The sequence below is a fragment of the Malurus melanocephalus genome, unplaced genomic scaffold, assembly GCF_030028575.1.
Source record: "Malurus melanocephalus ecotype Western Australia unplaced genomic scaffold, MMel_1.1 scaffold_0, whole genome shotgun sequence".
In the NCBI taxonomy this organism is placed as follows: Eukaryota; Metazoa; Chordata; class Aves; order Passeriformes; family Maluridae; genus Malurus; species Malurus melanocephalus.
The window spans coordinates 1,546,179-1,569,296 of NW_026623232.1; the positions used below are offsets into that span (position 1 = coordinate 1,546,179).

General features: G+C 36.1%; 1 protein-coding gene across 4 annotated transcripts in view; it reads left to right on the forward strand.

Moving 5' to 3' along the window:
* The window catches only part of NUBPL (NUBP iron-sulfur cluster assembly factor, mitochondrial), a 77,408-nt gene that overhangs the window by 49,878 nt on the left and 4,412 nt on the right, over nucleotides 1-23,118 (forward strand). For all 4 annotated transcript variants that reach the window (XM_057390204.1, XM_057390288.1, XM_057390452.1 and 1 more), the window contains 3 exons: nucleotides 9,870-9,955; nucleotides 15,123-15,243; nucleotides 19,125-19,207. In XM_057390204.1, coding sequence (XP_057246187.1) covers nucleotides 9,870-9,955; nucleotides 15,123-15,243; nucleotides 19,125-19,207 — 290 coding nt within the window. The remainder of the gene's footprint in view (nucleotides 1-9,869; nucleotides 9,956-15,122; nucleotides 15,244-19,124; nucleotides 19,208-23,118) is intronic.

The following is a 23,118-nucleotide window of genomic DNA, read 5'->3' on the forward strand; positions in this document are numbered from 1 at the left end:
CATGTGCACAGGCACTGGTTCCCTCCGACACTCCTTTATCTCTGCACGTTGGTGGCAGTAACACACTGAAGTGAATCCAGTAAATATYAAATTGATAGAACTGTTTCACTTAAATGCAGAATTCTTCTCAATTCTGATTGTCTGTAAGTTTAATTAATAAAGAACTATGTATCTCTAAAACTTCATAGGAAAGAATTAGAGTTAGCTTGAGATCTAAGTAGAAGATAGGTCGCTCAGTAGGGAGACAAGAGCTGATGGATTTTGGACCATACATCTTGCTTTCATAGGAAAACCATTAACAGTACAGTGATGTCTGCAGAACTGAAAGGAGCCCTTTAACAATCAGGCTTTTTGCTTAACACTGCCATATCTCAGCTTCARTCACTTGAACATGATAACCACAGTTATATATAGATATTTATAGATATATTTAGAAATAAATATTTAGAAGACAAATTGTCAGATTTAGCATCAAGGCTACATGGTGAAGATTTTATGATCTTCACTGATGTCAGGTTCAGAAAAAAAAAACCTTTTGACATAAAAAACTTAAATGTTCAGACACATGCTAAGCCATAACATTATTTCCCTGAAATTGTTAATAATCCTGGGAGGCTCTTCCTCCTGCCTGTGATTCTGTTGAGTGRTGGAAGAGAGCAAATCACAGAATTKTAATAAAAAATATAATGATTCTTTCCTAGAAGAAGTAAAAGAGGAGGCTGCTAGTGCCTCACCTTGTCAATGACCTGGAGCACATGATGAAAAGCAAACTGATTCATACCCATTTTCTTGGATACAGTGCTTAGTCGGTTGCATGTGTCAGTGGAAACCAGGAGGGCCTTTCACTCCCAGGGTCTTAAGCAATGAGGTGAAACACGACCGTGGCACAGAAGTTTTTGATGAGGTAGAATTTAATTTAATCACACACGTGAGGGGAATAAAATTGTGCAATTGAAGAGTCGTGGCTTTGGTACATTTGGCTTTTTAAGTACAATGGGTATTGATAATTTTTGTTTACGACAATGCACATAAATGTCCTCACTTAACATAGAAAAGATAATTAGACTCTTAGTCTTCAAGRGATTGTTGTGCCCTTTCCCCAAGGAACTCTGCACTGCTTTCCGGAGTGTGAGTAGTTATGGTGGTGCACTGGGTCCTCTGGGACAGAGAGGTGACGGAAATTACTTTAATCCTGTATTTTTTCTAATTTTTGCTGATGTCTGACTGTGAAAGGTCACAATCTAAATGAACTGATAAACTACACAAGTAAAYGGAAACCTTAATTTATTTTTGTTTTCCTAATGTTTAACATCCTTGTAGTATGCAGTAGATGTTGAAAAAAGCAAAGCAAGTTTTAAAAAAGCTAGATTTTTCTTGCCAAGCACAGCCATGTCCTCATTCTCATGTTGAAGTAACAAAGTGAAGAATTAAGACTAAGTAATTTTTATTGAGTAAATAATTTTTATTCAGTATTTTAATTAGTTTTCCATATGGTTGTCAGAAACCTGGGGTATTCATACCTGTTAAATCAGGTTTTGAAGCAAGTCAAATTAGACAAGATGTTGATTTAAAAAAAAGAAAAGGGAAGCAGGTTTAAAACAAAAACAAGCAATGCGGATTTTCCTGATAAGCCATAAAAGGAGATATATTCTTGCCCATGTCTGTCTTTAAACTCTTCACTGTAKGTTTCCAGCGTAGTTTTAGGGTTTTTTATAATTTTATTGATGTATACAAGTGTATGCTTTAACAACTTCCTAACTGAAGACAGCATTTTAATTTGAATTCTGAATTGGCTTCACATTGTTCCTACAGTTGCTCAGTTCAGCTTATTTTTTTGTCAATTCTAGCTTAATAAAATTAGGAGTAATAGCATCACTTTACATTTGTCTTTCCCTTTAGTTGGTTTTGTTGACCATGCTGAAGCTGAATCTTGCAATTCAAAAAAAATAAATCTATTCTGCTTTTGATGAAGACAAACACAGCAGACAAGGAGTGATAAGATACATAATTCCCAGTGTTCTTACTGGCTTAATGAATTTGTGGTTTAGAAAGAATTTTCTCTTTTGTTTATTGTGGCTATTTTTCACCCTCATTGGAAGGATTTGTTTTTATGTATTACAGCTTGAACTGTGCTTTCTTATTTTGCTCATTACTTGCTTTCTGTCTCTTTTCTCAAAGAGTCCATAAGATTGTTTAATATGCTTCTATTTTCTTCAACTTTGTTCCTGTTGAGGGTGTGGAAGAGAGTGSTACATATCTTGATTATCGTGTCTTTGAAGGAGTCTACAGAATTCTGGTGGTTTGGGGACTCCATCTTCGTTTGCAATTCATGTTTTCTAAGCCCTGTGTTGCCTTTTACTTGGTTACAGAAAGTATGTGGTGTTGTGCCACTCTGTTCCCTCTCCAGTTTCTTGTTTTTTTCGTTCTTCATTCTTTGAAGATGCCTTGAACAGTCATGGTATTAGTGGAATAATCTCTCTGTTTTTCCTCAGAGACAGCATATGTATCTTAGTTTAGTAAATTTAGAAGTGCATTATCTAATTTGCATGAAAGTTGTTCTTTGATTTGCGTGCATGCATATGTGAGATACAGTATTTGCATTATGGTTCCTTCATTATTCATCTGAGGCTTCCTCAGGACAGATAGTGTAGAAGATTTCTGTTTCGCCTCTAAATAAATTTACAAAACCCGCACACATATTATTGTCAGCCACTTCCAGAATTTTCTGTGAGTCTGAGAAAGAGCACTGGTAAAGATGGTTTTTTTTGTGGTGGGTTTGGCCAGATGAAGCATGAAAAGCTGCAGATTTGCAACATCTGAGTGCAAGAGAGACACTGATAGGATGTCTGAAAYGGTATTGGGTTTTAATTTTACAGGATTGTTTTCTTTTCCTGCATCACAGGTCCCRTAGCTTTCTTGAGTCAAAAGGAGACTAGAGCAATACCTAATCGGTGTAAAAGCAAAACAAGATGTGTCTTAAAATTCCAGTAGTTATTACGGAGAGTGTCAGCCTCACACAACCTTTTTGTGTGGGTGCTTTTCCTTCTTTAAAAGAAGGTRAAAAAGCAAACTGCTCTGGCTTTTGGTTTTTCTTTTATTAGACCTGTCACTTTACAAGGAGACACATCTTATTTAGTAAATTGTTCTTTAATCATTTGTAACTTTGCTCATGTTGCAGTCATTCATCAGCAAACTAGTATAAAGGAATGTTATGATAGCTTTGAAAATGTGATACATATTTCTGCCTAAGTACCACTGCTTCCTTCAGTTGCAAGATTGCTTTCCAAATAGAAATTCAGGGTCMTTCTGGAGAAAATTACTTTGTTCATGTCCATTGTTAGTTAACTTGCATTGAATTCTACATCCTTACTTCTACTTTAGTCTTCTGTTCGATGTTTTGCATGAACAAAAGCTCCAGAAGCAGGTTCTTTTATCTTGTTTTGAGCACGCACGGAACATGCTTGGAAAAGATAGAAACACCCTTAAACATTTTCCAGCTTTTAAAACTTTAAAAACAGAGGGTTTCAGATGATATTATGATGATGTTTCCTATCAAGATATAGTGTGAACTAATGATATTATAAGGCTTATGRTTCCTTTGCCTTTCCTAGTTGCTAAATTGAGAAATCTGTGTTTGTTTGATCATTTAGCTAAAGGGGCCATAAGTAAAATGAATAAATACCATTGGAGGTGGATGATTAGCCTCCCTAAAGASTGGSAGAAAAGCTTATTATTCTCTCCTTYGGAGTGCGGGGGCTGTGTGGGCAGCAGCAAGAGCATCTCTGTTCGAGAGGCAGTCTCAGAGCCCGCACGAGGGTTTCTGCCTCGTGGGGAAGCTGCACTGTGGGGGCTGCCCATTAAATTAGGCTGTCTGCTGCCCTCTCCTTATTAACGTTAAAGTGAACTGAGTGTTAGTGAGGCGTGACAGCTTGACAGCTCTAGAGACTGACGCTGTCTCAATTGGCAGAACAGCTCCAGATTAAAGCTGGAATTGTTTCATTTGCTACAGTTGTTCATATCACTCTTTTCTTTGGATRTTGAGATGATGTAGCAGTGAAAACCGTTAGAAGTATACATCTGCTCAGTGGGAAGCTGGCTGAGGCTAAAAAATAATTTCACATCTTGCTATCTTGCTGAGCATTCTTTTAATAATTATAGTAATGAGTATTGAACTGTACGGTGTTTTTAGAGAAGACCTAAAGGTAGAAGGTTTCAAGTTTTATTTCATTGCTCTTAATTTTCCCACCTTTTGAAAGTAACTTTCTTTTTCCCTTAAAAAGCACTTATTGTCATAATCTTACAATAATAAGCACTAAAAAGGCTGTTAATAAGAATCAGAGAGCCAATTAGCCAAGGTAAGTAAAATGAAAACAATGTGAATACTATTTTGTTTCTCTGAAGTTCTATAAAAGCAGAAACATGGCTGTTTCTAGTCATACAGGAAATTACTTTTGCCACCTGTCAGTTTTAAAATCAACATAACACTGAGTGTTATGAGTGTTTTCATCTTTCAGCAAAATCTATGTCTTAATTATCCTGAATGCCTTCCTCAGATAAGGCTGAAATATTTATTAGAGGAATTTTTTTTAGTTAAGTATGGATGTTCAAAGAATTGTAATTAATAGGATTTCTTTTGACAGCAGTGTTTTGATAGCTCGCTTTAAATAAAACCARAAACCAAGTTTTTGTCTCTACTTGATTAAACAGTAAAAGACATGTAGAGTCTTATTTCTGTTCAATGTACATTGAACAAGAAAAAATAGATGGATGCTACCAACTTGAAGACATTTAACATTTTAAAATTCTTTATGTAATGTGACACACTAAACTTGCAAACCAAGTTATTTCTCATATTTATGGCAGTGTCCCACAGACCAGGGTGTAGCCTTGTGCATGACCATTTTATAGCAGTGTGTGGGACTGAAGAGAACCAGATCTAGCTTCAACATATAGTAATGTACAAGAATAGGGTGTTTTAGGGAATGAGGAGTCTGTCTCTTCAGAAATGAACATTAAAAACACTAAATGGAGAATTTCAAATCAGCTTTTAAAAGATACTGTTGATGCTTTATAAAGCTATGCATGATTTAGCATGAGAAAGAATTTTGACTTATRTAAAAGTGACTTTTGAAGGTATCTGAAATTGAAAGCTGACTAGGTATGTTGCTGTTCTCTTGTGTTTGCTGAAAAGAAATGATCAAAACCAGCCCATTGCTGCACTGCAAATTGTGTGTACCATGCAGTTTAAGATTAGAAGTGYATCTGTATTCTGTCATTGCTCTTTGTAAAAGTGTTTGTTTGCCCTTTATTGCACATCTCGTACTTTGATGCAAACCACAATTGCAAGGCATCTGATCTTTCCTTTTAGTTAAATGGTAGTATACGATGTTTTTCTCAGTTCCTAAGCTTGCTTTTTTCTTCTGTGTTGAAGGTACGTGATCAGTTTCTGCAGTAAATTTTTGGAGCTATTTTATGGGAGCCATTTGGGTAACAGTAAATTTTACTTGAGCTAATTTTGAATGGCAAATGTTTTTAATACCAGATTTTGATGTAGATTTACTCCTTGTTTAATTCGGTATTTTAGTGATTTAAATAGCTGCAGGAGAGGACAGGCATGTGGGTTTAGGATAGATTGAGAAACACAAAAAAACCCTGGTCCCATCAGTGGGGATTTTAAACCAGTTCTTTGTATTCTTCCAGATATAATTTGCATTCTGAAATAGTTTGCTTCTGTTGTCAAAATAAATGTAGTTGACAAATGCAAATTGTTGTCAGGGTTGTCTTAGCTTCGGACACTCCTCATGCTTCATTAKGAGCTGTCAGACTCAGTAGACTCTGTAAACTTAATTTAGAGACCAAAATACAGTATGAGTTTACACGTTAATATCACACACTCTTTCAATATAAATTTAAATTTCATTCTTGGCTCATGGAGATTGATTTAACAGACATTGCCTGTTGAAGCTGAAGTGATAGTATATTCAGTGCAAGATCTTTAAATTTTATCATATCTCCAGGTATTGAGGAAAAATATTGTGGAGGGAGAAAAGAATATATATTAAGGGGTTCCTTTTCATCCTAAGGTAGACCTACACTGCTGCTGATCGGCTGCTTTTTAGACCTGCTTTTTAGGCTGTTTTTYGCTTGGGTACAAATTGATTATAGCTTAGGTTTGGTGAGATTTCACCTTATGCTTTGTAACTCAGAGCATCTAGCGCAAACCTTAATGATGCAGTGAATACAGGTGATATTTTGTAAACACAGAAATTCTGTGCTGTTTCAGTGCTTRTAATTTTCTATGCACCAGTCCACCAGAAGGGTGAGTACCAATGTGTTGTGTAGGCATCTTTCTTTTGCTGAGGATTAAGAGCCTGGGGTTCAAAAAGAAGGGTAAACATCAGTGTTACAGGATACTGTTAGTTCTGTCTCTACATGTAATGTAGAGAGGATGTCCTAAGGATTAAAAATACAGTTAACATAGTGTTTATTAATACAACTTAGAACCAGAACCTGGAGTCTGGTTCTGGATCCCTCAGTTCAAAAGAGTCATGGAGCTCCTGTAGGCAAACCAGCAAAGGGCTATGGAGAAGAATAGGAGATGGCAGCACATCACTTAAGAGGGAGCTGGGGCTATTTAGCCTGGAGAAGACTTAAAGGGRATCTTAGCAATGTTTATAGGTGTCTGTACTTGGTACTGCTGAGCAGTAGGAAGAGAAGCAATGGGAAGAAGCTGATGTACAGGAAATTCTATTTGAACATGAGTAGGAACTTGTGCAGGTTGTGGAGTCTCCATCACTGAAGATATTAAAAAACCGTCTGGACAGAATCCTTACTGACCTGCTCTAAGGGACCCTGCTTGAGCAGGGGGATTCGAACCTGACCCATTCACAGATTCTGTGTGATTCAGTGAACATATATCAGCTTTTTGTCAACTGAAATACATTGAAATTTAAAAAAATAAATGGAATGTATGTACAAGTAGATTAGTCAATTAAACATAAATGTGTTTTATTTAGATTTCTACTCTAGGTATCCTTAGTATGCTCAAGGCACAGAAACTATTTTTCTGCACACAGTTGCAAACACAGAATTTATAATAAGTTTCAATGTGCAGTGTGATAGCATTATAGTTTCTGCAGCCTCTCTGTTCAATTTGTCAGCCTTCGTTTGTCTCATTCAGACACTTGCATAAACATAGCATGTATTACTTCAAGAGACATACTGTGTGCATGAATTCAGTCAGATTTCATTACTTTATTGATCAAAATAACTCTTTACTGTTTGATATTGCTGTTAACTGTGTAGAGTCAGAATGGCAAGGAAAGTGTAGGCTGCGTTCTGTCTTGCTTATCATTTGAATCACTTTCCAAATTAAATGTATGCAAACTTATTCCGGGAGGGGAGCACCATGAAAAGCCTCATTCGCCATATTCGGTTGCTAGTAAAAGAAATAATGCTGCAAATAATTTGAATTCTTGAACTTCAGGTTGGGTTTGCTGGACTGGCWGTTATACAAAAGAAAGAGAGAAGATATTTATTTTACAGGGTGTTGGTGTAAGTCAGTAAAAGCTGRCTGTGAATAATTTTTGCCTGTAACCAGCTCAGAGTAAAAAGGAGAATTGGAGAGAAACATCTACTACACCTTCAACACCAGCTTCTTGTGCGTGTTGGCTTTCATTCTGTGGAAGAAGCCATGCAAATTGTCCACAAGCGTAATTTGAACTCATATATTTCAGAAGCCAGAGGTTTTTTGTACAGACAGTTGGTGTTTATGGCAGCCCAAACTTGGTAATGTGCCATTGGGTCTTTCTGGCATTTTTGCCTTTTCCCTTTGGATGAGAATTTGTTAGTCAAAAATACATCTCTGTGGTTAAGCTGCTTGTGGTTCTTGTGTGTATTTTTGTTGTGCATAGTTCCTGTCCTTCATGCCATGCTAATTGCTAGATTCTTAAAACAATTCATAGTGAACCAGAAAATGTAGACTTCAGTCTTGTTGACTGCATATTAGCTTCTGTGTGAAGATCCGGGGAATGCTGAGCCAACATGTTCAGAGAAGAGTAGTTGCATTCTAGTTCAGTGAACTAGAGTGTGAAGCAACTAACATGAGCATATACACACAAGGCACATATTTCAAATTTTGTTTGGAAAGAAAGCATTTTTTCCAAGTATTGAAAGATCTTTGTTTTACAAATAGGCAGAAAMCTCAAGGACACAGAGTCTAAATTATTTACTTGTGGCTGTGCCTTTATGGAACGGTGCATTCATTTTGTGGAATTAACTGAACTTTTCAATGCTGCCTGTAAAGTGTAACCCTGCCTTTGGTAAAATTAGAGGCTAAGGTGACTTCAATGTAACTGAAGGGGTTACACGTTATTCTTTGTGGTGCCACTGGAAACAGGTTGGCTTGGGAGTATTGGCTCATTATTTGGATGTCAGAGCTTTTGCAAACAATAGGGAAATTGCATTTGCTTGGTACATTACATGTGCTGTTCAGTTTTTGGACTTGTGTATAATACTGTGTAAGGCAGAGATTGGCAGCTTTTCAGGAGCGAGGTGCCAGATTGTATTTTTCTTTCACAAATTAGAGGTTAAGAATGCTGGTCGAAAACATTCAAACGCGCTGTCAGGCGGTGTTTGGAAACGGCTGGCTGTCAGCAGGCAAGAGCCCACCCGGCAGTGGGTAGGTGGTGTAAGGRGCAGGGCTCTCCCTGTCCCAGAGCTGCCAGAGCCAGGAGTGCYCTCAGGGTGCCAGGGCTTCTGGTGCTCTGGTCCCTGCTAGCAATTCCGGGAGTGTGTGCCTCTGGAAATCTACCCACCTCTTCCTTTGCCACGTGCACTGAGCACTGGAAGCTGCAGGCGCTGTAGGAAATGGTCCCAAGCGTCCTGAGTTGTCTGTTGTAATTGCTATTCGTGTGTGTGAAGTCTGACATAAATTTCTGGTGCATGGTTGGTGTAATGTGATTCCAACAGAAATCTTTTTGTAACAGAGACTTTTGACACTAGATGGTCAATGTGAAACCWGAGCTGATCAACTGACCAGTAATGGTCCCTTGTGCTTTCCATTTTTCTAAAACAGGGACAAGCATGAACAGTTTTTTGGTGAAAGTTTTGAGGAAATAATATTTGAAGCCCCTGAGCATTTCGAGAAAGATGCTCTTTGTGAAGTGATGTAGAATACTTTGCATTAGAATCTAACTTTGGCAAAGAGCTCTAGCTGTTTTATATGCTTAATAACTCTTGGGAGTACTAATTATCAGGTAACCTGGASCCATTCTGCACAGTGAGCAGCACTACCCTTCACTCAAACCTAGTGCAAGCATGCATGGGTTGGCCTCTTCCTTTGTGGTGTCATATGTGCAAATGCACTGGTGTGTCTAGTGTGACATGGTTCACAAAAGTGTAACAGGTCCACAAAACAACAGTCTGATCACAAGCAGCTGTCTCCTGATTTTAGAACAAAACGTACTGTTAATTTAACTTATTGTTAAATGATAAGCTTTCAAATATAATTATGGCCTGGGACTGTTACAGTGTAGATATTCCCAGAATCCCACCTCTGCAATCTGTCAGCATGTGGACTGTTGTCTTCTATCCATGGTCATATCATRCTAGATAATTCTTCTCATTTAGAAAGTATAAATGGTTTCTACATGGAAAAAGTTATGATGAAAGTATCTAAAGTATTTTTAAAATTACATATCATATTGCAGTTGTTTTGGTCATTGTATATAAATAACCTGGGATCATTTTCATCCTTAAAAGCATATAAATGAGTGGCTACTTTGAATCTAGGAGCATTATTAAATAATCAAAATATTTAGCAGTATAATTAATCATACACATTTTAATTGGATTTCATGTTTTCCCAGGAGCTGTGATTGTCTCCACTCCACAAGATGTGGCTTTATTGGATGCACGCAAAGGAGCTGAAATGTTTAGAAAAGTCCACGTACCTGTAAGTCTCTACATGAAAAATACTGTTAGATTTTTTTTTCCAAATAGTAAAAACATTCCATATACAGCAATAGGTGAACATTCAGAAATCACTTTAATAAATTCTTGTTAAAAGGCTTAGAATCCAAATTATGTCTGTATCAGGAACTTGTTTTTCTTTAGGTTGATAGCTTATATCTTAGCCTACTTGTTTGAGAAATGGAAAATGTAAGAATATCCACAATTAGGAGAAAATATTAAGCTGGCTAATATCCTTAGCTTGATATTTTCTGTGTGCTACAAGTTGCTAAGTAACTGAATGTTATGCTCTMGAGTATGTTTATGTAGAGATTCATTTTTGCTTTGAAATGGGCAAGTGATGAGAAAATACAAATTGAAATGCTTCCTTATCATAAACTGTAAGTAAAAAAAAGATGTTTTCTTGCTTACCTGTGTGTGTGAAGGTTACTTTTACTCTTTCTTTGGAATGGTGATTTCTTTCATAGCTAATGCTTTGTTAACTTAAAAAAAAATGCAACACAAAGTTGAAGTGAATGCTTTCTCTTTTTTTCATTTACAGAATAGCTTAACAAAAGAAATACCTTGATGAATTCCTTATTACTAATTATTCTTTAAGCATATTGGCATCAAAATGGAAGTATTATAGCATTTATGATTTGCTGYTGAAAGAAAAACAAGAATAACATATGGAACATTTTGTTTTGATTTTATGTTTGGGTTTGCTTAAATGTTGTAAAATTATTTTCTTCAAATTAAATTGTGTTCAAGTTAGTAATTCACTGAACTTTCCATATGTTTTAATGAGAAATTACCAAGATTCCTTTCAAAGATTGTTTGTTTAAGGTCCTTTGGAGAGAMTTGCCTCCAAGAAAATCATTCATTTGAGGATAGGCTTGGCTAATACTAATTTGACTATTGAAAGACAAGGTATTAGCTATGATCTGTTTTGGTTCATCGGAATTATCAGATCTTGTTAAATCAAGTGAAAATTCACAATAAAACTGTTGCAACACATGTTGAGTTTGAATATGCTTGAACCAGTTATCAGGTCTTACCTTTTTCATGATGTTGCTTGATTTTATTCTACCCTRCTTCACTTTATTCTACCCTGTATCTATATGAGTACAGATGTGTCATTCACTTCAGTTTTAAAGCAATTGCTGCCTATGTACTGCATTTCTAAATGTCAGCTAAATATGAGGATCTAAAGGAAGTGTAGTGACAATTTTTGATAGACAGCTTCAGACCTGAGGTTTATGTCAAAGAGGTGGAATCTGTGGTCTGTGCTAAAATTACATATCTTGATTACATAATTAACTGACCTTTACATTTATAATCTCTAGGATCTTCAATCTTTCAGAAAGTGCTTGCAAAGAGCTGACTTTTCGAAGAAGCAGAGTCTATAGGTTGCTGAACTCTGAGTGTGCTTTCTTAGATTTAATGAACTGCAGTCTGTCCCATATACATACAGGTCTACATATTCCACCCTCTCCAGCCCTACTGTTATTAGTTATCAAAGACTCAGATGACAAATGTATTATTACCCCAGGGAAGTCACAACTGTTAATGTTTGTTTGTCCTTTACTGAAATTGAACTGCAATGACTGAACTAATGAGAATCTGGCAAGGAGAGTCAGCATTAAAACCAGGATTAAGGGCAAAATATATATTTTCGGTCGTGGAACATAGTTATCAAAAGAGGAGTGACATCTCTTGTGCAGTGGAGCGTACCTACACTAACAGTGACGAAGGAGTTTGCAATGTGATGCTGACTCCTATCACAACAGGATTCCAGATTCTTGKCTATTATGTGAATTTGGCCAGTGTTTCCTTACAATCCCGAGGGCGATTCCAAAAAAATAATTTTGATTATTAAGAAAAGAATTGCCCGTTTCCAMCTACTGAGGCTGAGTTCAGGTCATTATAGTATATCTTATCAATCATATCCCATAAAGATAAGACAGGATTTTCATTAAATGGACAACTTTTCTGGAAGTTTCCTTGAATTGGAACATTATGCTGTGGATTTTGCAGATTTCAAAAAACTGTTTAGATAAACTCAGTTATGTATTTCCTTCTGGCTTGTACTGCTTGCTTGGCTATGTTTTCGCTGGTATTTCTGAAACATCCAGGATTATGGCTTCATGTTGGAAGCAGATATTAGAGGCAAAAATTGCTCATCATAAGGTGAAAGATAGGAAGACAGAGATACTGTGCATGTTCACTTGAAGCATTACAACGTGAAGTGAGTGACTGATGGTTATACAGGAAGTTGATGGCAGACTGAGGAACTGTAACCCCGGTCAGTTCAGTCCCCATTGATTGAAGTCAGCCCTCAGCACCTCCTGTCCTTAAGTACAGTGAATGATTTAAGTAGGTTTTTCAGGAGTTGTCTCCTAGTGTAAATACAGAGAGCTTTCATTTTATCACTGTTTTCTTTAAGTTAAAGGTTATATATTTGGATTTAAGCATGATTAATTGTGTAACCACAAGGTTAGTTGAGCACGAGAAATATGTAAACATTCAGAAACTTGTGTGCAGATAATTCATAATGAAAGGGTTCTTCATTTCCTGTTTTTTCTTGCCAGATGCCTCTTCACCCTTTAAAATTACAATTGGACTAAAAGGAATACAGCTCCATGCTCCTACCATAGGTTAGCTCCTGTATTGTGTTTTCATGTCTTTCCTGAGCCAAGATTGCCAAGCTCACTGAGGACTAGAATAGTGTGCACCCACACTTACCGGGTAGTTTGTGTAGACAGTAACAGCTGCTTTGAAGCTATTACAAGTCTATTATTTGAGCAGGGAAATGAGAGTTATTGCTGACTTCATTAGCAAGACCTATTACTTTGTAGATTTAAAAGCTCTGAAGATCATAAGGAGCGCCCTTCTGTAAATATTTGTGCAGAAATATATGCAGTAAAAATACACTTGGGCAGTAAAGTTGTGTGTTTGCAAATGTTCTATATTTTGCTTAGTATTTTTAAGGGGCATCTTAATATTCCAGAAGAGTAAATTACACAGTATTAAATATGCGCTATTCATTGGTTGACCAACAGGTCAACCTGGTTTCAACCCAGGTTTCAGTGCTGAAAAATTAAAATTATTGTGTAATGCTGAAATGTTATTTGCTTTTAGTAAGGGTTGTTTAAATGGAAACAAAAAGGGCAGTGAATAAGGCCTCCAAAACTGATGCAGCATTGGAGATATGGCTGTATATCAGCATTTGTTTTTGCATTGGCAGAAGGACTTCTTACTTACTAGGTTATTAAAGTATTAACCAGTTGTAATAACCCTTAACTACTCACAAGACAGTAGTAGACAAAATAGCTTTTTTCTTTTATTCTATATTTGCTGAGTCATAAATGTTGTATGAATACTTTGAAGAGAGCAGAAAGTTCAAACTCCAAGATACCTGAAAATGAATTAATTAAAGTGGTTTTTTTCCCCTGTACTGTCAAAAATGACCTCCCTATATCTTGGTGAAAATAATACTTTTCTTCTGTCAAATAATACTCCTCCAGTTTACCAGCACAGTGAAAATTCCATGACTTGACTTTAGTGAGAGCAGGATGAAGCCTGCTTAGAGATCATCCGTAGAAGGCTGTGGCTGTAGAGATCCCTTTTTACCATCCCTTCACCTTGTGCCCTTGGACATGTAATGTTTCATGTGTCTCCTAGATAATAAAATTACCTGTATACCTGTAATATTTATGCCAGTAAATAGAAATATGTTCTGCCAGTCCCTGAGAGAGAGTAGAAAAGAGGGAAAATCAGTCTGAGGTGTTAAGTCAGGAGTAAGTAAATCTTTCTAATGTTATTATTTCTTAAAATATTCCTTGCTTTAAACCGTCTGAGAGTTTTACATAAGTCAAGGAAGATGTAGCAAATATGCTTTATGGTCATATAGAAAAAACAGGTGACCATCTTATGATAAGTTTCATCTGACTGCTAAGGAAACTTTCATTGTAAATAAGCTACATTTTTATTTTCAAGTTCAGTGCCAAAAGTTTTACATTCACTTGTAATTACATAACTTTAGATTTGTTGGTTTCATTGAACACTGGTGTTTCCTCTTAGATGTGCTTCATTGGCACAGTGGATGTCTCCTCTCCAATAACTAGAGAAGAATATATAACTCTAATAACCTTGTTCAAGCACAAAACTAGGAGGCTCAGGGAAATCTAGAAATACAAAAAGCTACAAAGTAAATAACAATATAAATTATATAGTCATTTTTAAAACTCAACTATAGTTTGTGTGACATCTAGATAACATAAATCTTATAGAGAAATATTGTAACATGGAATCTCTTAAAGCAGGTGTTCTGTTCATTAGCAGGTGGATAGAAACTTTCACCCTGTAGCATTAGAACACTGTTTTCATCACTTCTGGAAATTTTGCTCTGCCTCAATGAAGAGCTTTGTTTATTATGTGAATAAAATGGATCAGTGCTATCATTAGCATTATTTCACATTATCAAAGAAGATTTTTTGTGTGAATAACTTGGAAAATTTTCATTTGACATATTTTGTAAGGATGATGTTGAAAACCTGGCATCAACGGAAAGGTACCCAGGATGTGCATATTGGATTTTTATGCTGTAGGTTTTGCCACTTAGTTTCACTTAATTWTTTTTTTTTGTTTGATCTTTAAAATGTGTTTCAGCTCTTCAGAAGAATAGCAAATCTGGTTCTTTTGGAAAACATTTCCCTACAGGATAACTTATAAAAATACCTTAAAAGCATGTCTGATTGTGTAATTTCTTGTAATGATATGTTTTTATTTTGTCTTTCCTGAAACTGCAAAGTACAAAACTGTAAAACACAGCATGAAAATACTTCCACTATTCAGGTTTGGAAAATGAAATACTGGTGGGGAGAGTTCTTGGCAAGTTAGGGTTGTGCAAGAGGTACTTTTTGTTACAAATGAGGCTGTTAGTCTTTGAGAGATATAAATGTGAAAAAACTGAAATAATGCACAGATGATGATGCCACGAAGATGACTAATAAGAACTGACAATGACATTAATCAGTCTGATTCCTATTTTAAATAACTACTTGGTGTAGATTCTTAGTCAATAACCTATCWTTTATTGATATAGATAAGTAATGGAAATACCAGCGCTTGAGTACGAGGTTTGAACATTCTTTGCTTTACTTTTTTAGGTTTTAGGGCTGGTTCAAAATATGAGTGTTTTCCAGTGTCCCAAATGTAAGCATGAGACACATATTTTTGGAGCTGATGGCGTAAGAGATCTAGCGAAAACCCTTGGATTGGATATTTTGGGTAAGAATATGGAAATGATTTTATTTTTGAAGAAGAATTTAATGGTGTGCATTAACTGAACTATGGAACTGCATAATCTTAGATTATGCTATATTCAGACAGTGTTCAGGTATAATGGAACTAAATAGTATGCTCTGTTCCTTGTCAGTCTTGGAATGGTGATGTTGACTGGATATGAAAATTCTTGATTTGCATCATAAATCTCTTGGTATTTACAAACAGTCCAGAACATTAATTGTTTTGATAACAATGTTCTATTTTACCCGAAATTTGTTACGTTATTTATTATAAAGAAAATTTTACTAATAACCAAGAATTCTACTTAGTCTTAGGAAAGACTAAACTCTGTCCAATAATATCAATAAATGTTTTCACATTTATTTCAGTTAAATGAAATYAATTGTTGCATATTGATTCAGTGGAGACATTATAGTAGCCCTCTGATACCTAAAGGGGGCTTGCAAGAAAGCTGGAGACTTTTTGCAAAGGCAGGCAATGATGGGACAATGGAGAATTTAAACTGAAGGAGGGTAGATTTAGATTAGATATTAGGCAGAAATTCTTTTCCGCAAGGGTGCTGAGAGACTTGCACAGGTTGTCTAGAGCTGTGTATGCCCCATCCCTGAAAAAGTTCAAGGGCAAGTTGGCTGGGGCTCTGAGCCACCTGGCCTACTCCAAGGTACCCCTGTCCATGGCAAGGGGGTTGGAACTAGGTGATCTTTAAGGTCCCTTCCAACTTAAACATTCTGTGATTAGCTATGATTAAACTAACTGGCATGCCTGTAGGCTAAAATATACATGGATCTTTAAAATATACATTACTGTTTTAAAAAGGCATGGTTCAACCTGTGCTGTAAGTAAAGAATATAACACAGCGTAATTAAGCTGGTAAATGGGGTAATTGCATGTGCTAATGATGTGTTTCCATGTATTACTGTAATTATCTCAATGATTTTCCATACCTAATTCATTAAAAAGAACCAGGAAGCTCACTTAGAAAGATCAACAGAGAAACATCAAGGTCTGACATAGACTTAAGATAGCAAGGCAGCACATAATTAAAGACATGCTTTTGGGCTATCTTTTAGTTTTCTGAATGTATAATGAGTTGTGATCAGAGCCCAAGGGAGCTTCTACAGCCCTGGGTTATGTGGATGGCTGCAAATGCTCTGCAAGCAGTTGAATCTAACATKCATTTGGATACACAGGCACAAATGATGTCCCGTGCCATTGGCCTCATTGGTGGTTTTYGTTATTTCCTAAGAGTGCAGAGCTGATTGTGATTGTATTTAATTAGCAGTGATGTGAGAGATGTACAGATACAGCCAGGGATACCTGAGGAGTGCCAAATAAAGCAGAGTGAAGTTTAACTTCAAMTGTCAAAGCAAAACTAGACTAAGGTTAAGAATAATGCCCAAGGTGTTACATTTAGAATGACAGGGCTTGATCTGATTAGTATGCTCCTCCTTGCAGGGATGAGCAATATATAATAAAACCATATGGTATTGCAAGAAATACTGCTTACAGATTTTATGTTAATCCATCCCACATGGAAGTTTTATCTCAGTATTACTTGAATTTTGCCCCAAAACCTTGAGAACATATTTTTACACATGTATCTGTAAAATACATATACCTAATATTAGTAATTCTAAATTTATTTTGACTGTTTTTTCCAACACCTATGGCTGTTCTGTTTGTTTAGATGAGCACCTAGTGCTCCTTTGAAACTGGATAAGGTAGCATCTCACAAATTSTGCAAGTTAACAGTGTGGAGGATTGAAAAGTATTTTCCTTCCACTTACTCAGAATTGGCTGTGATTAATATTTCTGGATATCTTATTATTGTTTATCACAGAAGACAATTAGCAGTTGCCAAGACACTTTCAAGTGCAGTTCATCATTTCATATACTCCTGATTGTCTTTTTTTTTTCTGTTTTCTAAAGGAAAGTGTGACAAAGTTTCACTTTTAATTTGTGAGAGAGATTTTGTGCTGCTGATTTTTCTTTCTCTGTCTCTGAAATTCTTCTTCCCAAGTTTGGCTGTAACTGTGACCAGAAGACTGCTATGCATGATACTGAGATAATAATTTCTGTACATTCCATCCTCACCTTTGTAATTCTGAACTTGTTTAACTCTGTCTGGTTTCTGATCAGCAATGATGGCTTTCAGATTTTTGAAATTCTCTTTGTTTTTGTTTCCTACCATAAATTTAAATGATRCTCTTTCTTTGCAGTCAGCAGTAATTAATATCAGAAAAATGTACAATGGCGAGTTCTCATCATATTGTGTAGTGAAGAATAGTGCAAAAGTTTCATCTTCCTCAAACCCTTATCACCCAAACAGCCGTGCAATGGTCTTCTGCTTAAATGATAGAATTTTGATTTTTTTTAATTAAGAATTAAATTTTTCTTTATATTCTGACTGCACTTCTGTTCATACAAGTCCTGCTATGCTCCTGTAGTACCAGCACATCTTTGTAAGTCTGAGGAGGAAAAGAGAGAGGCTGCCCTTTYGTAATTATCTGAGATTATTAAGATGATAGTGAAGATGTATTTTTTCATTAACAAAACATCCTTAGGAAAAAGGCAAAGGTTAGTCTCCACATAAAATAAGAGTAGGAAGTGAATGTCAGGGAGATTTACAAAGTTACTGTTACTGTATTAAGAATGTTTATRGTTTAAAAAACTTTCAGAGGACTCRCTGAATTTTTTTTAGATGAATACATGAACAGACTTTTATACCCAAATTTATTAATGACTGAAATAAATAAGAAAAAATTAAATTTGAAGGGAATGGGCTGTAATTATCATAAATAATGAARTTCTTCAAAGATTCAGCATGCTAATCATGCCACAGCTTTTGTGTTTGCTATTTGTTTGTTTTTGTTTGTATTACTGCTTACTTTGGATTCTGTTTTTTTATCTCTTTGTCAATTGTCATACAATTTTTTTTAACGTTTCTTTTTCTGAATACATTGAATCTCAGTAATTTACACTGGTCTTGGTTTGAGTTAAACAAAGTGCTAATGTGTGAATTAAACTGATAGAGTTTCTAATATTTCAGGATTGAACTAAGGTAGGCTGTTCTGTCTGCATCCATCCATGGTGTAAAATGTAGCTGCGTTTTCCATTAAAAGTTGGTCTTCAGTTCACTTCAAAATTATTTATGTAGCAGAGAACTAGACATAGAAATCTCCAAGTTTTTTGTAGTGCTGAAATATGTGTTTTAGAAAGTATGTTTCAGAATGGAATAGGGCTGCTAATTGATGCTCCTTTAGAACGTTCCTTTCCTCTCTGACAGTTCCCTGCTCATTATAAAAGCAGGATATAAAGAAGATTTCTGTTGGAAAGAAGAATGAACTGAATAGTTGTCCATCTTTGACTTGGATCCAAGGCCTAATAAGGACAATAACAAATGCTATTATTTGGAAATTAATTTTTCAAAGAAGTCTTTGAACAGTGATTAAAATCTTTAAAACACGCTGAAAAGAATATACAATGAGGAGATAGGCTGGACAGTAAGTTGCGTGATKAGCATTTGCCTAACACTCAAGCGATTTATTTTATGTATACAAAATAATTTGTGTTTTTCTATGTGTTTGAGGCAAAAAGTTTTACCTTCTCTAATACATGACTAAAGCATGGTCCTTTCTATTCAGAGAATGAAAAATCCAAAATGTGTTTGACATTATTAGTTATGGATTTAAGGAAACCGTACGGCATTCAATTTTTATTTTAAATGTTGATTTTGGGAGATTAAATAGGTTAAAAAATATGCTAAACTGGAATTTGTTTTCACTTGCTTTAGGGTTATTTAAAAGAAACATTTCAGAAACATTAGGTCTTCACATATGTGTATCTTGGTATTTTTGATGCAGGAGACATTCCACTGCATGTTAATATACGGGAGACGTGTGATTCAGGACAGCCTATTGTGATCTCTCAGCCTCAAAGTGATGCTGTAAGTTTGATGCACTGCACTTAAAACAACAGAAATCTCGTCTCTGAAAGTGAGTGGGGAGTGCTGCTTGTTATTGCTGTTTGAAAAGAAATCCRTGTCTGAATGGAAGTCAAGGAAATAAAGTAAAAGACGGTAGTGTAAGTAAGTAACTCAGGCCCTTGATTTTGGAATGCTGGTCAGCTGTTCTGCTTCTGTGGGTTTGGTTTTGTTTAATTAGGCTGAATCATTCAGAAGAGAGAAGATCTGGTCCAGGTCCTGGCATGCTAAGAGGAAGAAAGGTCAGTGTCAAGCCTCATGAGACCTTGCAGTTAATGTAGGTCCTCTAAAACTGTCAGTTAAGGCTTTGGTAGCTGAGCCTGGAAACTGTCAAAGGGTCCCATCCAAAGATGTTTGGAACAAAACTTCATGTTTGTACCTGAGTCGCTTTCAGCAGGAAGTGGAGCAATTGACACACAAAAGGAAATGGATTTTTCAGTGCATTCACCGTAACACTTTATTGTCAGTGGCGAGGTGGTGCGAATCAAATATGCAAGTCTGTAAAGAAAAGTAGTTGTACATACAGAATTTTGTTARTGCTGATAGAGTACGATTTTCTTGTCTAGTATTTTCCTTCTTCTCTGCTAGAGTTTGTCTGCCAGGCTCTGCAGGGCAGGATGCAGCACACAGTTTATGGCATAATGCAGCCCCACTTTTGACTGCTGCTTAAATGTAAAGATGTATTGTGAAAAAAGTGATTTATGCTGGTAACAGATGGTAGAATCAATTCAAGATAAGGTAGACTGCACCTATGGAACATTCAAATATTGGTAGCTTTTTTAATATCGTGATTGCTAGGCACATTCTGAAATGCTTTTTTTACTTCCCAGTATTTTAGAAGGAAAAAAAAAAGGATTAACATTGTTAATCCAGTCTTATTAACATACAAAACGGGATTCTGGAAGAACAGTGACAGTCTTAAAATTGTAATTTTGTTTTGAAAGAGAAGTTGAAGCCCTGTGGTGTGTTGACTTCTAGCTGAATGCCATATTTTTGCTAGGTTGGGCAAGTGCTCTGGAATAATGTAGTGATCTTGAGTCCAGATCCATTTGAATAGGAATCCCTATAATCCATATGGTGGTTGTCTCTGGGAAGTTTGATCAGCTATGTGGAGTTTTGAATGGATGTGTGGCTTTGGTCAAAGCAGAAATAAAAGAGCTGGGAAACTGAGATGGAAGGCTCACAGCTCACARTATCTGAAATCTGCAATAACCAAGAGTCTGTAGCCTGCTGGACTATTGATCTAAGAATTCAGTCATGTAGGATAGCATTCTGAAAATAAAAAAGACAAGAAAGTCTGTTGTGTTCCCATCTGTTCCTCCTTGAACTATGTTCTTGGTAACAAAAGGATGGTTTATAATCACCATTTGTGGCAATTAAGCTAAATATGCAGAGGAATAAAGATTGACAAATATGTGTGACTCTGGGGAAAACTCTTAATATCCTTCTCTGCCATTGTGTCTGTGAGATAATCGTTCTCCTAAGAGAATGTGTTTTTTTAAAATGTCACTAATCTCTACAGAATGAAAAAGAATTTCCCTTTATCCTTCGTTTGCTTCTCATTTTAAAGACAGAAAAAATATTGTTCTTTTATATTTTCAAAGAAAAATTAAATTCTTAGCACATAACTGATGGTGGAAGAGGTCATATAAGGTCAGATTCTAATCTTTAATACATGCCAGTCATCATCATGTTTCTCAAACTGAATTTGTGGCTATTCATGCAGGAACAATCACAACTTCTTAGACAGAGAACAGTGTCTGCTGAAATTATCTCTGCTCTTGTCCCTTGAATGTGATGAGGATTTTCATCTAAAATTCTATGCTGATTTTGTTAGAACAGACTTAAAATCAAATACAGAATCATTGACCTGTAATAATACCTAGCAGATTCAAACAGCAGGGAATAGGAATGGTGATTGACTTCTTAGAAACCCAGCATGCTGTCACACCTTCTAAGCTCTGTCAAGCCTAGAATAACAGGGTATTTCTAAAATATATCAGTTAATACATTTTTGCTTATATATCTGCCATGGGATTCATCTTGTCTTGCAGATATATAAAAGTATAGCTCTGACTTTACTCTAGAATTTCAAAATATCTAAGCAAACTTGTCTAAATTTATTATTTTGAAGCYTAGATGTAGTTGGTAGAAAGGAGTTTCCTTTTCATAATGACAAGGAAACTACTAACAACTAAAAAAGAAAATTACTTGTAGAACATAGGTGCATATGTGAACTTAAAAAGTTCTTCCTCAGGGAAGGTGCAGAATACACAAGACTAATCTGCTTACAGAAAGCACTGACAATATAGCTAAAGGGGTATGAAGGTTTGATGGCTGGAATTCTCTTCTTGTGAAGCTTGAGGCAGTCCCCAGGAAGAAATAAACAATGCTGGTAAAATGATTTTGCTCTTGGTATAACATTGTCTGTGGTAGTGTTTCTGTCAGTTTAGTTGTTTAAATTGTGGCATTTTTGTGGCTTTTTCTTAATACTCTTCATTGACAAAACTTTGTTATGTGCTGTAGAAATGTTATATTGCTGTATGTGCATGTCAGCCGAATGCAGCAGCTGGGAATGACCCAAGATCCTCTGCAAGAATCTAATAATAGTTCAGTCAACAGTGAGAACTTACCTTCTGGAGTGAGACCCTTCTGGAGATYAATTGAGCATTTTTCTCCTCCATCACACTATGAAGGTGGATTAGCCTGACTAGGGTTCTATTTTTTTGCTCATTGAAMCATATGAAAGAGTCACCAGACAGCAAAAGCTAGGAGAATCAGGAATGCTGCTGAAGTGGTAGAATAGGGAAAACATGAGGAATCACTGGAACCAGGTGAAATTGATCATATTCAGATGTATTAGAACTTCCTATGGACTATGGGAAAGGAGCCAACAGCAAAACAGGTGTTTGGAAGAGGTGTCCTGAGGCTTGCAGATAAGAAGACTAGAAGCACAGCAAGAGATATAGAACATGATTAATTGCACTGGAGTTATTCTTCCACCAAATGAGTTGTTTAAATGCCCTGTGAATGCTCCATCACACTGGGAGAAAGATAAGTAGAGGTTCCTAAGAGCTCTTCCATCTGTGAGTGTAAAGCCCAGAGAGTTGTGAAGCAATTGGTGGTTATCTTGTGAGGAATTCCTGTTAGAAACTTTTAGGTGTGTCACAGCATTAATGGCACAGTGAATTTTTTAATACCTTGGTAGAACAGACAGGTGTCTGGGGCTGTTGAGCACCAAACTCCCACCTGTCTTAAGGTCAAAGAAGCAGCTCAAACAAGTACAAAATATATTTGCTGTACCAGCGTGTCCATTCACATCCCATATATAAGTAGGTAACGGATTTTGAGTCCAATGAATTGCACACTGATCTATAAYGGATGGGAAAAAGCCTGGTCAGGTGGAAAGCAGGGACACAAGATATCAGCAGTGTGATGGAACAGAGAAAAAAATAAGTCTTGTTAATAAATCCTTTTCAAYTAAATCAATGTTACAAACCTTACTGCGGTGCCATCCAAAGAGATAACTGAAATTTGTATTCAGAAACACTTCTTTTKTAGAATTCTTATGAAAGGGTGATATATAAGTAGGGTGAAAACATRCAGCCTTTTAAAGATTGCAAGAAATAGCTGGAGAAAAGTTGAAGTACTGGTAGCAAATAGTCATAGAATTCTGTTTTGTGGTTTAGCTGTCATCAATAATTTCATTTAATGAGTGGTCAGTCCAGTTATATTTTCAAAAGAAAAGCAAACCCCAAAGAAGACTGCATGATATGATTTATAACATGCCTTTTCATCAAGCCTTCCTTTGAATGGTCACAGTAGCATTTGGTATGTGTAGGTTCAAATTCTTCATTCAAGGTGTAGATAGATGC